Raw genomic sequence first — 22,308 nt, forward strand, 5'->3', positions numbered from 1 at the left:
TTGGTACAGTTGCCACAAGGGAAGAGGCCCATTGGCTGCAAATGGGTCTACAGTCGCAAGGACAGAGTGGAGCTGGTTGAGGCCTTGGGATACCAAGGTGGAGATTGTTATGATCCAAGTGGTGTGCCCAAGGCCCAGGGGACCAAGGCTAAGGCCAAGGTCCATCATCCATGAGGGCTTCATGGAGGCTCTAGGGCTAGTTGGGCCCTAGGTTGAAAGGCTGTGGGCCTTTCGGATTCTTGAGGTCTAGGTTATGTGGGCCTCAAGGGACCAACTCTTTATGGGCCAGGTCTGGACCCAGGAGAGGTGAGATTAGGTCGAGTCATGGGTGTACATGGGCTTGGATTAACCTAATCTTCCATAGAGTTGGTCAAAGGAGTTTTGGGTTTGGGTCACTTGACCCGGTGTTTATATATACATGTACTTGTATAGGTTTGATTGAGCCAAAAAAATAGATAACTCTTTCTCCCAAGTCTCTCTCTCTCTTCTCCCTCTCTCTCCAGCAATCTTTCACACACCAGGAGCAAGAAACCCTAGGGTTTCTTGCCGCCAGTCCATAAAAGGAAAGAAAGGAAGGGGAGGCACTAGCCCCTTCCCCCTTGCAGCCGCCTACCAGATCTGCTCTCCCCCTCTTGCAGGTACCTAAACACCAGATCCAAGACCTGAAATCTCTTGAGAATAGGTTGGTACAAGTCTCTCTCAGATCTGGAGTTGATCTGAGATCGTTTGAGGCGCGGGTGAGATCTCCATCAATAGATCTACAAAAAGGCTGCAGCAGGACATATCTACGAGGTCTGTCTCCATCTATCTTCTTCCCCATCTAGAATATTCCGATTCGAGATCTATGAATTGGAGGACCTCGGTCCAGGTCTGATCTGGTTGGGTACCAAATCTTGGATTTTTTAGAGGTGGTTTCAAAGGCGTTCTTCATCTGGAACGAAAGGCTGACGAAGAAGACAGCAACCAGGCTAATTTCGTCAAGGGCCTTGGATCGTGTCCAGAAGTCTCCAGATCTATTCGTTGCTGGTTCCGCTGCACCAAAGGTCCATGGGAGGAGCCGGGATCATGTTCCAACACTTAGAAATTATTAGATTTTATTGTATCATTTTTGCCCCTTAGCCTAACTTCTTGATCCATAGTCTGCTTTGACACAAACGGGTTTAAAGAAGGCGGACCGTTTGAACGAAGGAGCGGCGAGAGAGAAAGAAAGCGGTCTAGTTAGTATTGGGGGATCCAGATTTAATTAGTAACTGAACTAATTGCAGAAATCCTGGATCCTGTAATTACTTCGAACTATTCCCCTTATTCCTGAGATTGTGGGATCCCTCATCTTGTATTTTAGTTCAAAATGTTCCGCTTATACGTTTGAAATGATTAGTTAAAACCGAGGTTATTTCAGAACCTCGTATAGTTTTAATTCATGGAGCCAAACAACCAGCAAACTGCTATTAATCAAACTTGACAACTTGGTCTTTGTCAAAAAAAAAAAAAAACTTGACAACTTGGAAATTTTGAGCTCCTCTTTAGGGATGTAAATGGGGTGGGTTTGGGGCGGATTTCTGCTCCCCCGTCCCCACCCCACATCCCCATGACCTCACCCCATCACCCGTAAATGCAATGGGGTGATTTTATTCTCCATCACCCGCCCCACCACAAAATCCATAAGCCCACCACTCGCCCCAGCCGTTAAGAGAGGCCGAAACAAATAAATCCTAGTCAAAAGTTAAAACAATGCTTTATATAGAGGGGTATTTTAGTATTTTTATGTATGCGGGTGGAGCGGGATGAGTTTGGCATAGACCTGCACCCGCCCCATACCCATAGTGGGTTATCAAATTTTTTTCCATCCTATCCCATGACCCATTTAGCTCGTCCACTTATCTACCCCGCATGCGGGTTGAGTAGATTGGATTTACGAGTCGGTGGATCGATTGCCATCCCTCCTCCTATTTTTTATATGATCTTGGACCAATGTCCAGACCAGTTTATGCTGGCGGTGGGACATGTCCTAGTCATAAGGCCCCATTAGGCCCCATTATTCTCGATCCCCAAGGGTCCAAAGGAGTTCGAGTTGCGTGAGAGGCCCCTTAAAGGAATTTCGCAAAATGTTCCATGGAGATGGCCAGAAATGCGAACAATTGTCCGAAGGAACTCGTGCAAGAACATGGAGCTCATAGTTCCTGTCCCTTATATTTGAAAGTTTGGATGAAAATTTTAAAACTCCAATTACTCAATAATTCAGATGCCACATTGAACACATCATGTTGCATGGATCACTATTTTTTTTTTTTTTGTGGGTATAATGAGGCCGTGGCCGCCTTCCACAAGATAAAAGTCATAATGTAATCCTAAGGTAGTCTTTTATATATATATATATATATATATGGAGTATTCATATAATTTTTGTATATATACATCCAAAAGAGTCAGAAAGAAAAATATTCCTAAGTGGCCTAGAAGCCACCTCGACATCATCCATAAGAGGTTTCTAGTGTGCTCCATAATATAGGTAGCTATGCAGTTGACTGCAGTATTATGAGAAGATATGCCTGATAGTAAGGCCTACACATTCGGACAAAAAAATCGAGATGTCCTCTAAGAGAGGATGAGTTCCTGTGTGCACTTTTGTATCTATGTTATCACTGTAGTTAAGTTACCCTCGATGACTAAATGATCGACTATCAAGATCCTCCGAGCATACACAATCTCTATCTAAGCAATGTGAAGCTCCGCTCTAAGAACTATAGGCTCAAACAACTAGCTCTCCTCTGCTACAATCAATTTGGAATTAGGCGTATGAATTAAAAACTTGGTGCCACCACACTTATCTTTGACACTGACATCAAAATTAACCTTAGAGGACATTTGGTAGTACATAATTCTGATTATAAGATTACATATAATTTTACAATAGGTAATCAGATTATACTATTTGCTTCATCACTTTTATAGATAATATTGTATTATATGTAATGCAGCATTACCTCAAAACAAGGTAATCTAATTGTCTAAGAAAAGGTGGCTATGTAATTATATGTAATTTTGCAACCCCATAATCTTACAACAAGATAACTTTAGGACCCAAATACCCCCATCAAAATAAATTAAAATCTATATTAAATAAATTATGGGTAGTCTTAGTTGGTGAAAAAAATAATGGATGGTTCCAACTGGTGATGCCACCGAAAATGATTGGATCTTGAAATTAAATTATCCCTATAAAAAATAGATAATAATCAATAAGTAAGAATAGGAGTATTTTGAAAAAAATAGCTTATATTCCATATAATTAAAATTGTATACTAAACATGTCAATATAAAATTTTTTGTTATTTTATAACAACATTACTGTATATACCAAATACTGCAATGTAGAATTTTCTATTATTTTATTAGATAATTACATTCTCTCTATAATCATATTACCGTAGCAACATTACTTATGTAATACACCAAACATCTTCTTAAGATATACTTGAGGAGGGAGCTCCCAAGTGATAAATATCCATTGGGTCGTTATAAGAGTAGGAGTTTCAGATCTCTGGAGGCATAGAGGTCGTATCAATCAGCTCTACTACCAAAGTTAGAGCTCTCTCCAAAATGAATCTCACTGCGCATCTCTTTGATTTGAATACTGGGCTGCTATAGAGAGGAATCGCTAGTGACATAACTTGCACCCCCATCTGCTCTTCAAAAAGATGGACCACTGCTGCAGGGTCCCAATCTCTACTATCAATGTAGAATAGGTTGCATATCCTCATAGCATCCATCACCTCAATGTTGATAAGATTGGCCACCGACTCAGAGGTACGTTGGCAACCCATGGGTCAACTATGCTCACAGACTGACTGTCTCCCACAAGCCATCTCTCCTGGAAAATTACATCAAGGGCTCATATGCAAATCTCTCTCCACAAAGAGACGCTTCGTTAAACCTAAATCTCACCATCGGCAGGCCACCGCCCATACCTAGCTCCCATCACTGCATTCCACAAGGACTCAAGGCTGAGTAGCAATCTGATAGCATATCGAGCAATCAGAGCCTTTTATCCCGTGACCAAGGATTGAATATACAAGGCATTCTTTTTCAATTGATGAAATTTCATAAAGTTGAATTGAAATTTTAAAATGTTAATGCTTTAATTTTTCAAAATGCCGCATTGACAGTCTACATCTGGAATGGAGGGGTGAAACTTTAAAAATTTAGGAAGAATCCCAAAAAAAATTATAATAAAAATGAGCGTGCATGTTCGTTACTGTAGTCTAATCCAGTATGGTTGGGTGCCGGGAGAGGAACAATGGGCAAGCCTCCGCTGTCGAGGCTGGTGGCTGGAACATGAAGCTCCCTCCAGCACGCTTCTAGATTTGTCGCGGATGTAGCACTCTGGATACCTATTCTCACCCACCGATGAAAACTAAATTCTACATCAACGTCCAACTGGAAAGAGAATGAACTTATGATAGAATAAAAGATAGTGATAAGAAAATAAAAAGCTGCTGCGAGCTATAAGAGAATGTCTTCACTGAATTTTATATCCAAATGAAAAATATGGCCTCATTTGGTTCACAGAAAGTGGAGAGAGAAAGAAAGAAATCCTGAAAAATGAAGGGGAGTCCTCTTGTTTGATTAAAATTTTAAAAAAAGAGAGAATAAAAAAATCTCTTTCCATAAATTTTTTTTTTATATTTTCTGTGAAGTGAAAATACATAGAAAAAATAGATTTTGAGATTTCCCATGGGATGGAAAGTGATGACCTTTTAGGATCCATGGTTGAAATTTTCAAAATATCAATGAATAATTAGGATGAAATATAGATACTCAACTAAACATAAGATACTCTGTAATAAATCATTTTTCATGATCAATCAAATATGTTAAAATAATTTTTTTAAAAATAATTTTTAAATTTTTTTTTTTCTAAAAAATTATCGGTATATTTTTCGTACACATGAATGTTACGAATCTATTTAGTTTTTTTGGCCTCACCTTCTCAAGCTGGTATTTTAATTGATGAATTCACCTAGTTAACTTAACGTTGGGTTGAGTATGCTGTTAAAGTTCGATTGAAATCTAAAAAAATATTTTTATTTATTATTATTATTATTATTTTAAGGATCAAGATCCGCTCCCCTTTGAAGAGATAAGCTAGAATCTCTTGCCTTGTCCATTTTTTTCCAATTGATGTATTCACCCAATTAACGTCAAACTTGAGCCTTGGGACAACTATTTTATTCAAAAAATGTCTGTTCCCAATTCGCCTTCCCAGGTAACCGGAGTGGAGACCATAACTGGATAATACGGAATGTTAAAATGTTGGAGCGAGAAAAAAAAATAAATGAAAAAGAAAAAAAACGGTCTAGAGTGAAACCCAGTCAGGCAGGCTTTTTTTTTTTTTTTTTTTTTGCTAAAACCGGAGCACTGATACATTTTTCACGTGAATACATCCAGAAAAGCTAGAAAATAAAACACTTCTGAAGGACCGAGGGGCCAACTCCTGACAAGTTTATAAAATATCTCCAGTATGATCAATAGCATAAGCGGCCACTCAGTCAGCCGCCGTATTGACCTATCTGAAAATATGATGAATGGTGAGGCCGATGTAGCTCCATAGCCAAAATTGGGTAGAGGCTCCCAGGAGATAAAAACTCATCGAGTCGCTGCACGAGTAGAATGGAAGTCCCATGTCTCTGGAGGCGATCAAGGTCACTTCAGTCAACTCTATCGCTGAGATGAGGCTTGCTCCAAAGTAATTCTTGCCAAACACCGTCTGGACTCGAAGACCACTCCGTTCCTTACCAGCCAGATATGGTAAGCAATATAAGAGACTGGGATGGCGGTTTCTCTGGTTGCCTCACTCTCAGAGTTCTACCGTAGAAACTCTAGAAAAGTCTATATCGAAACCCCAACATGAACATATCGGGGATGCTGCCCTAGAGGTACTACACCTATCTAGGCCTCGGACATTGAAGGAAGACATGCTCCACTATCTCATCCTCGGCATTGCAGGACGGACACCCAGCTGGGAGATCCAAGCCTCTATCACTTAGGATAGCTCTAGTCGGGAGTTAACCCCAAGCCACCTTCTATGGGAACAGACTCACTCTCGGATGTACTCTAATCTTCCAAATCGAGCTGGCTTCCTGACTCCTACTAGGTTCTTGTCGAAATAGATGATACACATCAGCTATTCTCGCTCTCGGAATGCAGGATAACCTTCAGGCTATGACATCACAGCACCTATTTATGAGAATCGCAATGGAACTCACTCGTTCCCCTATATGCTAGCTGAAAATACAAGTGAGAGCCCCTTGATTCGATAAGATTACTAACCCTCAAAAATGCAGCAGCCTCAGACAAAAAAATATCAGCCATCGGCTCAACAGTAGGTCAGCCACTTACTGATCCCGTAGAAGGTCCACGGACCTTACAGGCATCTTTAGCATACGTATCTGTGCTGTAACTTTTTAAACAAGAAAGAATCTGCACATTGCAGTAGGGCATCGACGAATCCACCCTCATCCAAATGAAATAATATTTACATAATCACCATCGGGCCAGCTAAAGAAAGTGTTTTTTTTTTTTTTTTTCCTTTTTGTAACGATTACATCATCCTGATGTGAGTACGATCCAGAGTGATTAAAAATATATTTTTTTCAAAAAATACATGTAAAGAAAGTATATTTTTAACCACCACAATTCGAGTTTGTTTTTGTTGCTTGCGTTATTCATTTCAGTTGAATTTTTTTTTTAAATTTTTGATGGAAACATTTCAGTTGAAGAATCTGTGCAGTTAATGATGAGTCTTGACAATTTGGCAGACCCAACAAGCTACCTTTATTCGAGTTGCGTTGGATCAGAATCTGCCATGATCAGCACCTAATTTATTAAAAAAGTAGGGTTGAAAAGCTGAATTTAAGATTGGTTCTCTTTCATTAAGGCTAGTTCAATTTGAATTTAAGATTTATCTTTTTAATCCATCAAATTTTGGGTTTGAACCAAATCGAAAATAGGTTAAAAATAAAAACACAAATCATACATAGAATAGATGATCTAATTGTATGCAAAACATACTATATAGAAAAAAAAATATTCAATATTATTAATAGCTTGCCAATGAGACCTTATTTTAGTAGTTGGCACCCTCTCTTACGAGCTTGGCAGACATTTCATGTAAGATTGAGAGACATGTTTATTTTAAATTATCATTGACATCAATTAAACACCCTGATTGTCTTACAAACTAAATTAGCTTTTGCAGAGAATTCACCATCGGTCTCTTCTGCATTCTTTTCCGACTCTCTCTCTCTCTCTCTCTCTCTCTCTCTCTCTCTCTCTCTCTCTCACACATCCTAAAACTTAGGTCATCTAAATCTGTCCCGTACATTATCCAGCCAAGCATGTCTCACCTTTTCTTAAAAGAAAGAAAAAAAAAAAGATAGCTAAACTTAACAATCATATATGGTTTTAACCTATTTTGACAATGATAAGTGAAAATTTTCTATCTTGAATTTCGTGGACTACCTAGTTAAGATCTATATAATGAATGATGCATGGGATATTGTTTGTCATAAACCCCAAAATATGGGGTCTGGATGGGCTGTTTCTACTTACGTTTTTATGAGTGAGCTACGGACACTAAGTGTAAAACATCCCAAAAAATTTATTAAAAAATTTAAATTACATTAACAAAAAATTAATATATTTAAAAAAAATCTGACAGTTTTGAAGTTTTGAAAATTAATGCTATCTAAAAGGTCCATCTAATAGGATTAAGTTGATAAATTTTTGATTGTTTGGAATTATTGTCGCTCTCCACCATCCCGTAATATATTTTTTATCTTTATGTTAGGATTTAACGTCTTGAGATTCGATCCATATTGAGACCACAACGAGATTCTAAAAAATGGAGTCCAACGAGATCAAGATCACCTCAAACAGAGCTTGGATGGAGAAAATACGAGTTTTTGAAGTCGGCACGGAACTCGAGGTAGTGGAGGACCATCGGTGGTCGGCAGCGGGCCGGCGGAGCAGCGCCGTGTTGGGAGCCCAGATCCCGGTCCACTGTGGATCGGGTGGTCCACGATCGAGTCTGTGGACCACAGACCTGTTTCCCATCCGATTCGCACGGTCCATGGCACTGTTCCATGGATCGACGTGTGATCAAATGGCCTGGGTGACTCCTGGTGACGATCCGATGGTCCGAGACTTGATCTGAGATTTTATAGCTTGGTTTAGGAGTCCTAATACGGATCTAATTGGTGTTTAAGCCTTATATAAGGCCCTGATCATGGAACCGAAGAGGATGTGGTGCTGAGGCTTGGTTTTTCGCTGCAGGAGACCTGTGAACGCCTGTGGAAGAGGAAGATAGACGTGTGATGCTGTGAGAGAAGGAACAGGACTCCTGGACAGCGGACATCGGTCGCTTCAGGGGTTCAGGGGGGTCTTTCAAGAGAGAGCTTTTGTGAGGGAGAAATTGGGTGTACGAGGATTGAGGGTGAGATCTCCTCTTGTAAATTTTTTTTTTCATAGTGAAGTTTACATGCCCTATGGAGGCAAGCCCTTTTATGACTGATCTACGTATTTTGATTATTTTTTATTTTATTTCTTCTTTCTTCCTACTGTATCGTGCAGTACCGAAAAGATCTGAGAGGTGGTGTCCTGGCCAGACATCCACCCAACAAGTGGTATCAGAGCGAGGTGGTATAAGAAGATAAATTACAGCAGTGATGAGCAAAAGTGAAGATGGAGAAGATATGATCAATCAAGATGGAGATCAATAAGTATGATGGAAAGAGCAATTTCTCTTTGTAGCAGGCAAGGGTGAAGGATATGCTCATCCAACAGAGGTTGATCGATGCTCTCTTGTACGAGGAGAAGCCAACCACCATGGAGGTACGAGATTGGAAATGGCTATAGATGCAGGCGGTGAGTACCATCTGCATGTACCTAGTGGATGAGGTGGTGATCCATGTGTTGAGCGAGATTTTTTCGATAGTACTGTGATTGAAGCTCTAGGAGTTGTACCTGATGAAGTCTCTCATCAACACTCTTTTCCTCTGGAGGTAGTTTTACTAGCTACGGATGGCTGAGGGATAGAGCGTGCAGGAGCATCTAAGCCATTTTTAGAAGATCCTCATCGATCTCCTTAGCGTTGGCGAGAATGTTGAGGAGAAGACCAGGGTGCTGGTTTTGCTAGCATCGCTTTCACCTTCGTATGAGTCTTTGGTGACTGCTCTTCTAGTGGGGAAGAGCACCACAAGATGGACGAGGTCACCGTGGCGATACTCCAGAATGAGGTTCTCAGGAGGGAGAATCCAGCTTCGAGCTCAGGTGGTGGTAGCTCAGCTTTGGTAGCTTTTGAAGGAGCAGGAGGCGGTAGATGAAGTGACAGGAGATCGCGACGAGGGCGGTCCAAATCCAAGAGGAACTTGAGCAAAATCAAGTGTTATCGGTGTGAGAAGTTGGGGCATCTAGCTAGAGATTGCCCTCAACTCAAAAATCGGACAGTGGCTGCTGTAGCGATGGCCGGCAGTGATTCAGAGGAAAAGTCTTAGAGATATCTGACGAGGTATCTACTTCTTTCCAATAGTGGATATTAGATTCTGCATGCATCCATCATGTATGTTGCAGAGAGGAGCAGTTTGACTCCTTGGAAAATAGTGAAGGTACTATTTATTTATCGGATAGATCAAGCTGTGCGATCAGAGACATCAAGATGGTCAGCTGGAGGACACATGATGGTGCAGTGAGGAGATTAGGGGAGGTCCGATACATATCCAATTTCAGGTGGAGTCTTATCTCACTTAGCAGACTGGATTCGAGAGGCTACAGGATAGTAGTTGGTGGAGGAATCCTGAGGGTGCTAGGCAGCAATAGGATTGTGTTAGAGGGGAAGAAGTGGAGTAGAGGATATTATTACTTGATGGGGAGCCCAATGCGAGGTGAAACTTCGAAAGTCATATTGATACCTTGAGATTCGATCCATATTTGAGCCCACAGTGAGATTTGCAGTGAAAAATGGAGTCCAACAAGACCAAGATTACCTCAAACGGAGCTCGGACGGAGAAAATACAAGCTTTTGAAGTCGGCACAAAACTCAGGGCGGTGGAGGACCGTCGGTGGCCAACAGCGGGCCGGCGGAGCGGTAGCGGCACGGCCAACGCGTGGGGTGGGCGCGCACAGGGCACGGCCTAGCGGGCGGGCCCGACCTAGGCTCGGGCTTATGGGCGCGTGGGCCGGCCCAGGCCTGGGCACACGAGGTGCGGCCCAGGACCAGGCGCGCCCACACGGGCACGACCCAGGCCCACTCGTGGGTTGGCCCAACCCAGTGTGCCACACTGGGAGCCCAGATCCCGATCCATCATGGACCGGGTGGTCCACGGCCAGGTCTATGAACCACAGACCCGTTTCCTATCCGATTCGCATGGTCCACAGCACTGTTCCATAGACCGACGTGTGATCAAATGGCCTGGGTGACTCCCGGTGACGATCCGACGGTCCAAGGCTTGATCTGGGGTTTTATGGCTTGGTTTAGGAGTCCTAATACGGATCTAATTGGTGTTTAAGCCTTATATAAGGCCCTGATCATGGAACCGAAGAGGGTGTGGTGTTGACGCTCGATTTTTTGCTGCAGGAGACCTGTGAACGCCCGTGGAAGAGGAAGATGACACGTGACGCTGTGAGAGAAGGAGCAGGGCTCTTGGACAGCGGACGTCGGTCGCTTCAGGGGTTCAGGGGGTCTTCCAAGAGAGAGAACTTTCTGTGAGGAAGAAATTAGGTGTACGAGGGTTGAGAGTGAGATCTCTTCTTGTAAATTTTTTTTTTATAGTGAAGTTTACATGCCCCGTGGAGGCGAGTCTTTTTGTGGCTGATCCATATATTTTGATTGTTTTCTGTTTTATTTCTTCTTTTTTCCTGCCGCATCATGCAGTACTGAAAAGATCTTGGGAGGTGGTGTCCTGGCCAGACATCTACCCAACAAGTGGTATCAGAGAGAGATGGTACAAGAACATAGATTGCATCGGTGGTGAGCAAGACTGAAGATGGAGAAGATATGATCAATCAAGATGGAGATCAACAAGTTTGATGGAAAGAGCAATTTCTCCATGTGGCAGGCAAGGGTGAAGGACGTGCTCATCCTACAGGGGTTGATCGATACTCTCTTGTGTAAGGAGAAGCTAACCACCATAGAGGTGCGGGATTGGAAACGGCTACAGATACAGACAGTGAGTACCATCCGTATGTACCTAACGGATGAGGTGGTGATCCATGTGCTGAGTGAGACTTCTCTGACGGTATTATGGTCGAAGCTCGAGGAGTTGTACATGACAAAGTCTCTCACCAATACTCTTTTCCTCTGGAGGTAATTTTACCAGCTGCGGATGGCTGAGGGACAGACCATGCAAGAGCATCTAAGCCACTTTCAGAAGATCCTCACCAACCTTTTCAGTGTTGGCGAGAATGTTGAGGAGAAGATCAGGGCATTGGTTTTGCTAGCATCGCTTCCACCTTCGTACAAGTCCTTGATGACTGCTCTTCTAGTGGAGAAGAGCACAATCAAGATGGACGAGGTCACCGCAATGATACTCCATAATGAGGTTCTCAGGAGGGAGAACCCAGCTTCAAGCTCAGGTGGCAGTAGCTCAGTTTTGGTGGCTTCTGAAAGAGCAGGAGGTGGTAGACGGAGCGACAGGAGATCGCGACGAGGGCGGTCCAAGTCCAGGAAGGACTTGAGCAAAATTAGGTGTTACTGATGTGAGGAGTTGGAGCATCTAGTCAGAGATTGCTCTCAACTCAAAAATCGAACGGTGGCTGCTATAGCGACAGCCGGCACTGATTCAAAGGGAGATGTCCTAGAGATATCTGACGAGGTATGTACTTCTTTCCAGCAGTAAAAATTAGATTCTGCATGCATCCATCATGTATGTTACAGAGAGGAGCAGTTTGACACCTTGAAGAACAGTGAGGGCACTATATATCTGCTAGATAGATCGAGCTGTGCGATCAGAGGCATCAGAATGGTCAGCTGGAGGACACATGATGGTGCAGTGAGGAGATTGGTGGAGATCCGATACATATCCGATTTCAGACAGAGTTTTATCTCACTTAGCAGACTGGATTCGAGAGGCTACCGGACGGTAGCTGGTGGAGGAATCCTGAGGGTGCTACACGGCGATAGGATTGTGCTGGAGGAGAAGAAGGGGCGTAGAGGATATTATTACCTAGTGGGAAGCCCAGTGCGAGGTGAAACTTCAGCAGCGAGGTAGAGCTCAGAGCGAGGTGGAGGTCCGGTGGAGGTGGATCGGACACGAGATAGGAGACTCGAAAAGATGAGAGGCGACATCGCAAGGTGAGATTCCTATTGCCGCAGGATGATGCTCCGAGCTGGTCTCAGGTCAGGAGGAGTATAGCATACGATGGAGATAGGATCGAGCGGCCTAGCTCGACTCCCATGTTTGCCCATCCATGATCAGTAGGCGATTGCCTCAGAGCATGGGGGCGAGGAGATCTGGAAGCTCTCGGAGTTTGGAGGAGGCTGAATATCGAGTCGAGATGGAGATTGTTAGGATTTGATACCTCGAGATTCGATCTATATTGAGCCCACAACAAGATTCACAGTGAAAAATGAAGTCCAACGAGATCAAGATCACCTCAAACGGAGCTCGGACGGAGAAAATATGAGCTTTTGAAGTCGGCACGGAACTCAGGGTGATGAAAGACTGCCAGCGGTCGGCAGCGGGCCGGCGCAGTGGTGGCAGGGCGGCGCAGCCGCACGCGGTGGTGCACGGCCCAGGTGCTGCCAGCGCGCGGGCTGGGCGCACAGGGTGCGGCCCAGCGGGCAGGCTCGGCCTAGGCTCGGGCTCACGGGCGCGTGGGCTGGCCCAAGCCTAGGCGCGCGGGGTGCGGCCCAGGCCCAAGTGCGCCCGTGCAGGCACGGCCTTGGTCCACGCACGGGTCGGCCCAGCCCAGCGCGCCACGCTGGAAGCCCAGATTCCGGTCCACCATGGATCGGGTGGTCCATCGTGGATTGAGTGGTCCACGGTCGGATCTGTGGACCACAGACCCATTTCCCATCTGATTCGTGCGGTCCACGGCACGTTCCATGGGCCGACGCTTGATCAAATAGCTTGGGTGACTCCCGGTGATGATCCGATGGTTTGAGGCTTGATCTAGGGTTTTATGGCTTGGTTTAGGAGTCCTAATACGGATCTAATTGATGTTTAAGCCTTATATATGTCCCTGATCGTGGAATCGAAGAGGGTGTGGTGCTGAGGCTTGGTTTTTCGCCGCAGGAGACTTGTGAATGCCCGTGGAAGAGGAAGATAGATGCGTGATGCTGTGAGAGAAGGAGCAGGGCTCCTGGACTGCGAACGTCGGTCACTTCAGGGGTTCAGGGGGGTCTTTCAAGAGAGAGAGCTTTTATGAGGGAAAACTTCTGTGAGCGAGAAATTGGATGTACGAGGGTTGAGGGTGAGATCTCCTCTAATAAAATTTCTTTTTCATAATAAAGTTTATATATCCCGTGGAGGCGAGTCCTTTTGTCGCTGATCCACATATTTTGATTGTTTTCTGTTTTATTTCTTCTTTCTTTCTGCTGCATTACGCAGTATCGAAAAGATCTTGGGAGGTGGTGTCCTGGTCAGACATCTACCTAATATTTTATTTTTTAAAATAAAATTATTGGATTTTTTTGATCTTTTAACTCGAGAAAAGGAATCATCTCACGTGGCCCATATTCAATAATACTCGCAACCAAAAAATTTAGGCGTGAAGATAAGAAGATAAGGTGCGTGGACCGTGGTCCGACCCGGCGACTAGTGGCCACCGTTTTGTTTGGTTCTGGATCTTTCCGCACATGGCTGATACAGGTCGGGTTGGGATCCATCTCCCGCCATCCAACCGTAGGATCATCTCCATTTCGCTCCGAGATATGTGCAGGTCGATGAATGATGTAATTTTGAACGCTTTGAGATATTGCAGTGGATGATCCGACGGTCGATGGTGCGAAGGAGGTTGGATTCTTCTTCGGGACGCATGATACAACCGGGTTCCGGCTGATTCATCCCGATCCAGAGCATGGAGCCTGAAAGAAAAAAAAAGCCAAGCACCACCTGCTCCTCCCACGCCTGGATGTTCTCAATTAATCGGCCAGTTACAGACTGCCATTTGGACCACCACTACGGTCCTTGTGTTCAATTATTCGGCCAGCTCACACTGCCATTGGGAGCACCACTATTGTCCTTTTTTTACACATGCACGTCTGTGACTCTATAAATACCCAGTTTCCCTTCGTTCGCTCGTCCATCGAAAGCAAAGGGGATAAAGGAAACCATTTGTAATTAGCAGTACTTCTCAATGGTGGGGTTCAAGATCATCTTAGGATGGAACCAATTTCATCATCAGTGGTTCATTTTATATTATTACTTCAGCTAAAGCTAAAATGTCCACTATTGCAGGCTAGCGGAGAGGATGGTACCATGGTGTTAGGGCCGTGGGGTGGATCTGGTGGGAGCGCGTGGTCGTTTGAGAATGCTCTGGCGATCACCAAAATCAAAATTAGCATGGGGCATATCATTGATTCAATCACCTTCCAATATATGGATGGCGCGACAGCCCGCTGGTCCCCTAGGTACGGTGGTGCCGGAGGCCAGCCTACAGAGGTACTACTTACTCCAAGATGATCTTTTTCTTTTGATTTAATTTAATTTTTAGGAGAAAACTAGTTCCTTTCTATTATGTTGACACTCATTTAACAACTATGGCTGTTAATTAATTTGCAGGCCTGTAATAGATGTGGCGGTCATTGTCAGCCAGGCTTGCCACTGTGTATCACTGATCTAACAAAATAATAATAATAGCAGCAGCAGCAGAAGTAGTAACAATAATAATAACAATAAATATATATACTGAAAGCAATCACTTGGTCGAACAATCTTATTAAATTCATCTTTTAAATTACTTGTCAATGAACATTGGCGTATATCTTATGGAAGAAGGGAAGAAAAACCAGGGGATTGCCTACAAATCTGCTGGTAATATAAGTTGAGTGAGCATTATTGTTTTCTGATCAGCAGTAGTAATATGTGAATTGAACGCTATATGTTTTTGTTTATAATTTTAAATGATGCATTGCACTGAGGATAGTCAATATGTGGGTAATGGCTCTGACTGCAACAAATTAAACCTGCTTTGGCAGCGCATATAACTAAAGTATCAGACTTCACATGGGGGAACTCCTCAGAATCCAATACTTGATGGCCATGAATGCATAGTTAACTATTCTTAGACCCAAAAATGATAGTATTTTCATTCACATGACCTTTACATCATGGCATGTGAAAGTTTTACTGATCCAATTATTATTACTACTATTATCATCATCATTATAATCATTGTTATTATTTCTTTTGTAGATTGAGATTGGACCAGCTGAGTTCATCATCTCCATGAAGGGCTATTATGGTGCATACGTAGGAACGATAATGATATACTCAATCACTTTTGTTACCACCATTCGCGAGTATGGCCCTTATGGCCAAGAGAAAGGAACTCAATTTTTTGTTCCGAAAGGCACAGGTTTCATCAGCGGCTTCCATGGGTGCTCAGGTGACCAACTTGATGCAATTGGGGTCTACATGAAAACATCTATTGAGGTAAACTAATTGTCTGCTAACGAGGAGTGCTCAACATAGTGCATTTGATCAAATTATTTAGTTGAAGCCTCATCCAAGTTGACAAATTTGACGAGGTTCCAAGTATTATAGTTTAACTTAGACAAATATCTAGAGAAACTAAGTGATATACAGATTCAATTAATTATTATCAATTAAATTGTACATGCAATTGATGCTACATTGCTCTAGAAAGATTGAGTTTCATATAAACATGTAAATTTATTTTTGGATTAATTTTACAATAAATTTTTAATTTATTTAAAAATTTTTAATTTTTTTTTGAACTTTAATTTAGTACTATCAAATCATCTATTGTTTAATTTATATCCTAACTGTGAATTTTATCTAGCTACTGTGATGGTATTGTCACATAATCTCAAGTAACTTGCTTATGCGGCAGAAATAGATAATGTAGAAGTTGGCATGATGTGACAATCCATCATGACAGTCGGACAAAATCCAAGACTGAAAACTAAATTAAATGAATTTAAAATTGTATGATTTAATCACACTAAATTAAAAAACAAAATGATTATGAAAACTCCTAAATAGTACAGATTTTTTTGTTTTTTTTTTTTTTTTTTTAGAAAGAAGAGGTCATTTTGGCGCTTCCTAAAAGAAAAGTAGCTTTTCGTTCTTTTATAATGGATGCGGTCCCTAGGTTATGAATGCTCATATATTGCGAATATCTATCTGGTGCATACAGAGTGGAGTTGCTTAAAAAATTTATTGATGGCTCGTACGTTGAGTGCAAAGTATCTCAGTTCGACAAAAAATTATTAGATGGATCAAATTCACCGTGAACTTAAAATCATTCTAGGTGGATTCATTTGCCCCTAAGATGAAGTAATTGTGAGAGTAACTTCACCTTGGATCTACAGCAAACTTAGTCTATCTAATAATTTCTCCGAAAGAAAAAAAAAATACCGACTTCTGTCTGCTCCCATGGCTAGATGTGCTTTATTAATTGGCCAGTTCATACTGTCATTTTCACCATTACTGTCCTCCTGTTATGCATGCACGTCCATGACTCTATAATTTACCCATTATCCTTTCATTCGCTCATCCATTGAAAGAAACCATTTGTTAGCACAACTTCTCAATGGTGGGTTCATGACCTTAGCGTGCGACTAATTTCATCATCCATAGTTCTTTTTATATTATCTTCAACTAAAGCTAATGTCTGCTGTCACAGCCTGCCGTTGCGGTAGGGCCATGGGGTGGATCTGGTGGGACTGCATGGTCTTTTGAAAATGCTTTGACGATCACCAAAATCAAAATTAGCGTGGGGGATGTCATTGATTCAATTACTTTCCAGTATATGGATGGCGACACAGCCCGCTGGTCCCCTACGTATGGGGGTGCAGGGGGCAGTTCTACAGAGGTACTATTTACTCCAACATTGAATTTCCCTCTAATTTAATTTAATATTTTTAGGGAAAATTAGCTCTTTCTATTGTTTTGACACTTGTTTAACCACCATGCCATTTAATCTGTAATAGATATGCATGCAATTAATCAATCTCAGCGAGGCTTGCACCATGTCAATGATTTTACAAAAATAAAATAAATAAATAAATGTAATGAAAGCAATCAATTGGCCGAACAATCTCATTAAATGCATCCTTCAAATTAATTATCAACAGGCATCGGTATATACCTTCCGAAGAAGGAAATAAAAAGGACTACTACATGCGATACTGGTGGAGTGAACTTTGTTGTTTCTGGAGCTGTAATATATGGACTTCACAGTATATATTCTCGTATTGCACTAAAGATGGTCAATATGTGGATAGTTTCTCTGGCTGCAATAAAACCCGCTTTGGCAACGTATGTGATTATCATAGGACTTTACCCAGATGAACTCCTCAATATCCAACACCTGGTGGCCACGCATGCGTAGTTCCATATTCTTGGACCCAAAATGATAATGTTTTCATTCGCACCAGCTTTATATTCATCATGCATGGCGTGTGAATGTTTTACTAATCTCATTATTATTATTACTATTCCTGCCATCATCATTATTATTTCTTTTAAATTGAGTTATTTCTAGATCCAAGGAAAGGAATCTAAGGCAAGGAAACCTTCTTTTTCATCAAAATGTTTGCAAAAAAATGTCATGGTATTAATATAGAAAATGCAATATATATATAATTATATAGGTCTGACCTTAAATTTTTCATTTTGTTTTGGAGATTGATCTTGGAACCAACAATAACCTCAAGGCTATATCTGGCCACTATGGTGACTATCATGGCATCATCATCATAAAGTCGCTTACATTTGTGACTACCACGGGCACCTATGGCCCATACGGTCAGGAGGAAGGAACCGCCTTCTCTCTTCCCCTGAAAGCTGGGAAAGTTGTTGGCTTCTTCGGACATGCAGGTCAATGGCTTGATGCTCTTGGGTTCTACTTGAAGCATTCTTCGGCCTAGTTATTCCAGATCAGCTATGGATCTCCGCTAGTATGTTGTTGCATTGTAATGAATAATGGAGATGCCATCTCCACGCTTTGTTTGTTGTTGTCTTGTTGATCTGTGCAACCAACTATGTATGCTTGCTTATGATCTATCTCTTCATAATAAATAGAGATGTTAAGAACTGATCTCTTTGTTATTATCCTATTAATTTTCATTGGTAGACTGCATCCATATGGATAAAAGATTGAGTTATCATTTGGCTTTAGACTTGGGGCATATATTTAATTCCTGGTGCAATCGAAAGTCTTTATAATGCTATATGTTTATCAGTCCAAATCCGGGTTGTGCTTTTTAAGTCGTGAAATATTTGGGTTTGAATTCGGGCTAATTCCAAAGCCCGTGGGCACCCGTCCCATGGATGCCAGCACTGGAACCATAAACAAACAAATGGCTCTACCTGGCCGCCTTCCAACGAATTCTGTCAACCAGCCCAAAGGCTTCTCTTTCAACTTTTTTTTTTTGGGTAGAAATTTTAACAATTCTTTTAGGAGAAATAGAAACACCGAGATAAGTGAAAGGCTTGCCCTTGACATCCAGGTGTGAATTCAGGATAATCAGTCATTTCAAACTCAGATTAAAAATAAAAATTTGGGAGACCCAATTACTTGATGCGCTCAGATTTTGTTTAGAAGCCTTATTTGATCTAATTATTCCAAATTACCAATAGGATGGTATGTCTCCAAATAACATTGTGCATGTTGTTGTCATCTTCACCTATGACTGCCAGCCATGTAGATTTTCCCTGTCCGTTTGTAATAAATGGAGATCATCATCCATTGGATTATGTGGGTCAATTGGAAGGAGAGGGACAAGGCAGCTGGGCCCCACTCGTAGAAAGCACACCTAGCGAGCTGCCCTACAAATACTTCGAGGGGGTGTTTGGTTAGGGTAATTAAGGTCTCGAATAGAAATCGGAATGGATGACTCTCATTCTAGCCATTTGGTTAGGGAGAGTCTCATTCCGATTTCAATTTCAGAGAGGAATAGGAATAGTCCAATTCCCCCGTAACTAAATTTGGACCATCCTCACGGGAGTCAAAATCTTATTCCACTGGAATGAAATAAAATTAAAAAAAAATTACCTATCGATGATGGGGGTCTCCTAGAAGGCGCTAGTGCCGATCATGCGGTGGGGGACCTCGCCGATAATGGCGACCATGGGGACAGAGTCGAGGAGGGCATCGGCGAGGCCAGAGACCAGGTTAGTGGTGCTGGGGTTGGAGATGGTGATGCAGACGCCGGGTCCTTGGGGTCGATGAGTGCTTCACCGGTGCGGGCAGAGCCCATGAGGCGGCAATAGAGGGCGGTGACAGTGGCGATGACACGTGATGGATCGACGATGGTGCCGCCCTGGGAGATGGTGAGGGGGTCGGTGGGGAAGCCATCCATGTGCTCCCATGGAGGAGGGTCGGTGAGGGCCTGGAGGTCCTGGGCCATGGCATAGATGGGGCTGTCGACAATGCCGTGAATCCAAGTGGCGCCCATCTCGATGCGGTCATTGACGAACTCAGCGATTAATCCATCCGTTGATCTGATCGTTGGCCTCGACGATGCAGAGGTCGAAGAGGTCACCAGAGGAGGTGTAGAGGCGGTGGGGAGCCCCGCCATCCCCGCCCCGACAATCACTATTCTCAACTTCTTGGCCATCATTATTCTTCCTCTATTGGAGAGCTCAAGGGGATAAGAGGAGATTTTAGAGGGAAGATGAGAGGGGCTAATTGATGAGGGGGATGTGGGTGGTGGAGAGGGGGACCAAAGTAATGGTATAGAGAAAGAAAGAGAGAGACAAGATAGGGACCGGAAGGAGAAAGAGAAGAGAGAGAGAGAGAGAGGGAGTGCCAAATAATTCTAGGGAGTCCAATAAGGACGAGTCCCTCCATTTCTTTGGTTTTGGGCTACTAAATACTAATCTTGATATATAATGAAAATAGCTTGCGGAGTTCTAACTATTTTTCATAAAATTATTTATATTTAATATTTTATTTTATAAAATATTTTATTTTTTATTAATTTTTTTTAATTTTATATAAAAAATTATTTTGATTTATATTTTCAAAATAAGACTTCATTTCGATTCTTATCTTTAAATGGATCAAACAACGACAATAAAAATCATCCATTTCGATTTCGATTTCAATCATGAATCAAGCATTTTAGAGGATTTAATCATTTTAATTTTTATTTCCATAATTTTTGATTTCGATTACCGATCAAATACCCTCTAAGTTTGTCATCGAAGGAGAGCGATCCCATTGCAGGCAGGTGACGTGCTCTCCGGAGATTCGTCATGTGGCATCTCTGATGAGATCTTATCCGCTATGAGGTCCCCACTCTACCCTGCGCACCACGTTACCATGCCATCTCCACGTCAACTCGTCCTGTGTAGAATTTAAAATAAGAAATCCCAAGAAGCGATCACCGCTCGAACTCGAGATTCCGCGTAGAATTAGGTACCCTCAACAGGGTGTACAGATTACGAACAAAAAGTTCTGTGACCCCAACTCTATTTTGATGGTAGAATAAAAAGCTAGTTTTTTTCTCTTTTTTTTTTTTTTTTTTGAAAGATGCCGGCAGTCGTGCCTGTTTTAATCTAAAATGGGTCCAATCGGACTGCTGCTCACAGAATCATTGTTGCAGAGTCTACTGAGGAGGCAAGTATAGATTTTTTTTTTTTTTTGATGGAAAAAAAATACCTCAGTAGATAATAACTGTTTGCTTTCACATAATTTTGACTGTAAATCTCAGAACTTGGAAATTTAAAAATTGAAAAAAATTATTGCAGTGGATTCAACTGTTAGCATGAAGGCCTCTGGAAACAAAAAATATATATATATTTAATTTTTTTATTGTGTTAATATTTTTATCGCTTCAAGATCTTTCTCTTATATTTGAATAAGGTAGCAAAAGATCTTGTCGAAAAGAAGAAATATTTTTTTCAACTGAACTTGAATATTTCAAAAAAAAAAAGAGGAGAAGATCGAAGATGGCGAAATTAGGGCTAAATATTTTTTTTTTACTGATTAATTTTTTTACCATAAAATGAGATACATAATTTCTATTTATAATAATGAGATCCGTCCTTATACAATTTGAATCAGATTTTTTCTTTTATATTTTAGAAGAATGTTTACCTTTAAAAAATTTGGATCAGATTCATCTGTCTAGTTTGAATAGGATTAATCTTTAAAAATAAGCATAATTAATAAAATAATATAAAAAAATATTAAACTTTACAAGGAAAATATCTCAATTTCTATATCTATTTTGTCTTATATAACTCGATTTAAGTCTTCATGGATTGAAAAATAACATCCGATCAAAATCTCTCCCAAATAGCAAAGTTTTAGTTTGATTAGTCTGCTTTGAGGTCCAAATAATAAAATTTTGGCTCAATTAATCCTCTTAAGGATCGACTGAAAATTATAGATCTTGAGAAGATATCTTTTCTTTTTTTTCTTAAAAAAAAGATCATCACAATTCAAAATTATGTAATCAAGTTATAACTTTCTAAAGTTAGACATGCGACTCAACTTCCTGATATGATGGATTTTGTTCTTCAATCCTATTAACTCCTGCTCATAGTAGTTAACATGATTCAAATTAAGTTCTCAAAGTAGCAAAAGTAATCCACATTCTATTGAATATTCATAATGTCCAAAGCGATCCACATTGAATATTCATTGCCATAGTCATAGGATTTCACATCGAGTCAATAGTGACTAAAATGATTGATATGGAGTTTGATGGCTCATCTAGATCAGTGAATCTCCTTGTTTCATATATTTTGCAGCTTGAATATTTAAAATGTATAAAAATCTCCATACATGTAATACTAGCTAAATCTAAATTATGTTTTCTTTAAAAAGAGAAAAGTAGGGGGAGGGGAGCTCCACCTATTAAGATGTGTATTTGAAGGAGCTAAGAGAGAATAACTTATTAAGCATTAACTAACTAGGGAAACTACAACACCAAGACAAGCCTTTTGAACAAAAGAAGCCAAGCTAAATCAGCAGTCTAATTTCAGAAAGTTACATAGGAGTACGACTGTGCACTTCAAATAGTCTAAGCAAAATAAATAACTTTCGTCGAAATATGAATTCTTGGGTTCAACATTGTATCGTGATTCAAGTTTTTAAATATTATAAATT

At 41.4% G+C, this 22,308-nt stretch overlaps 2 protein-coding genes across 3 annotated transcripts; one reads left to right on the plus strand and one right to left on the minus strand.

The window, feature by feature from the left end:
* The first annotated feature begins 14,303 nt into the window (after nucleotides 1-14,303).
* LOC105053450 (mannose/glucose-specific lectin) lies at nucleotides 14,304-18,196 on the plus strand. The gene is made up of 5 exons (XM_010934607.4): nucleotides 14,304-14,358; nucleotides 14,457-14,660; nucleotides 15,414-15,653; nucleotides 16,870-17,058; nucleotides 17,873-18,196. Exons 1-5 carry the CDS (start codon nucleotides 14,356-14,358, stop codon nucleotides 18,113-18,115), a joined length of 879 nt encoding a protein of 292 aa, XP_010932909.1. The 5' UTR covers nucleotides 14,304-14,355; the 3' UTR covers nucleotides 18,116-18,196.
* A 538-nt stretch (nucleotides 18,197-18,734) lies between these two features.
* LOC140855706 (polyamine oxidase 1-like) lies at nucleotides 18,735-19,901 on the minus strand. 2 transcript variants are annotated; one of them, XM_073252166.1, is made up of 2 exons: nucleotides 19,243-19,901; nucleotides 18,735-19,016 (listed from the first exon to the last, which is right to left on the minus strand). In XM_073252166.1, the coding sequence occupies exon 1, from the start codon at nucleotides 19,808-19,810 to the stop codon at nucleotides 19,283-19,285; it is 528 nt and encodes a 175-aa protein (XP_073108267.1). In that variant the 5' UTR covers nucleotides 19,811-19,901; the 3' UTR covers nucleotides 18,735-19,016; nucleotides 19,243-19,282. The 2 variants fall into 2 exon arrangements, with proteins under 2 accessions (XP_073108267.1, XP_073108268.1); XM_073252167.1 differs by having other exon boundaries at nucleotides 18,735-19,025.
* Nucleotides 19,902-22,308: the final 2,407 nt, after the last annotated feature.

The sequence above is a fragment of the Elaeis guineensis genome, chromosome 2 (genome assembly GCF_000442705.2).
Source record: "Elaeis guineensis isolate ETL-2024a chromosome 2, EG11, whole genome shotgun sequence".
In the NCBI taxonomy this organism is placed as follows: domain Eukaryota; kingdom Viridiplantae; phylum Streptophyta; class Magnoliopsida; order Arecales; family Arecaceae; genus Elaeis; species Elaeis guineensis.

Coding starts and splice junctions, on each gene's coding strand:
- LOC105053450 (XM_010934607.4), top strand. Junction 15,654..16,869: donor ACATGAAAACATCTATTGAG/GTAAACTAATTG, acceptor CTGCTGTCACAG/CCTGCCGTTGCGGTAGGGCC. Junction 17,059..17,872: donor CAGGGGGCAGTTCTACAGAG/GTACTATTTACT, acceptor TTTGTTTTGGAG/ATTGATCTTGGAACCAACAA.
- LOC140855706 (XM_073252166.1), bottom strand. CDS start 19,810: ATGATGGCCAAGAAGTTGAGAATAGTGATTGTCGGGGCGGGGATGGCG.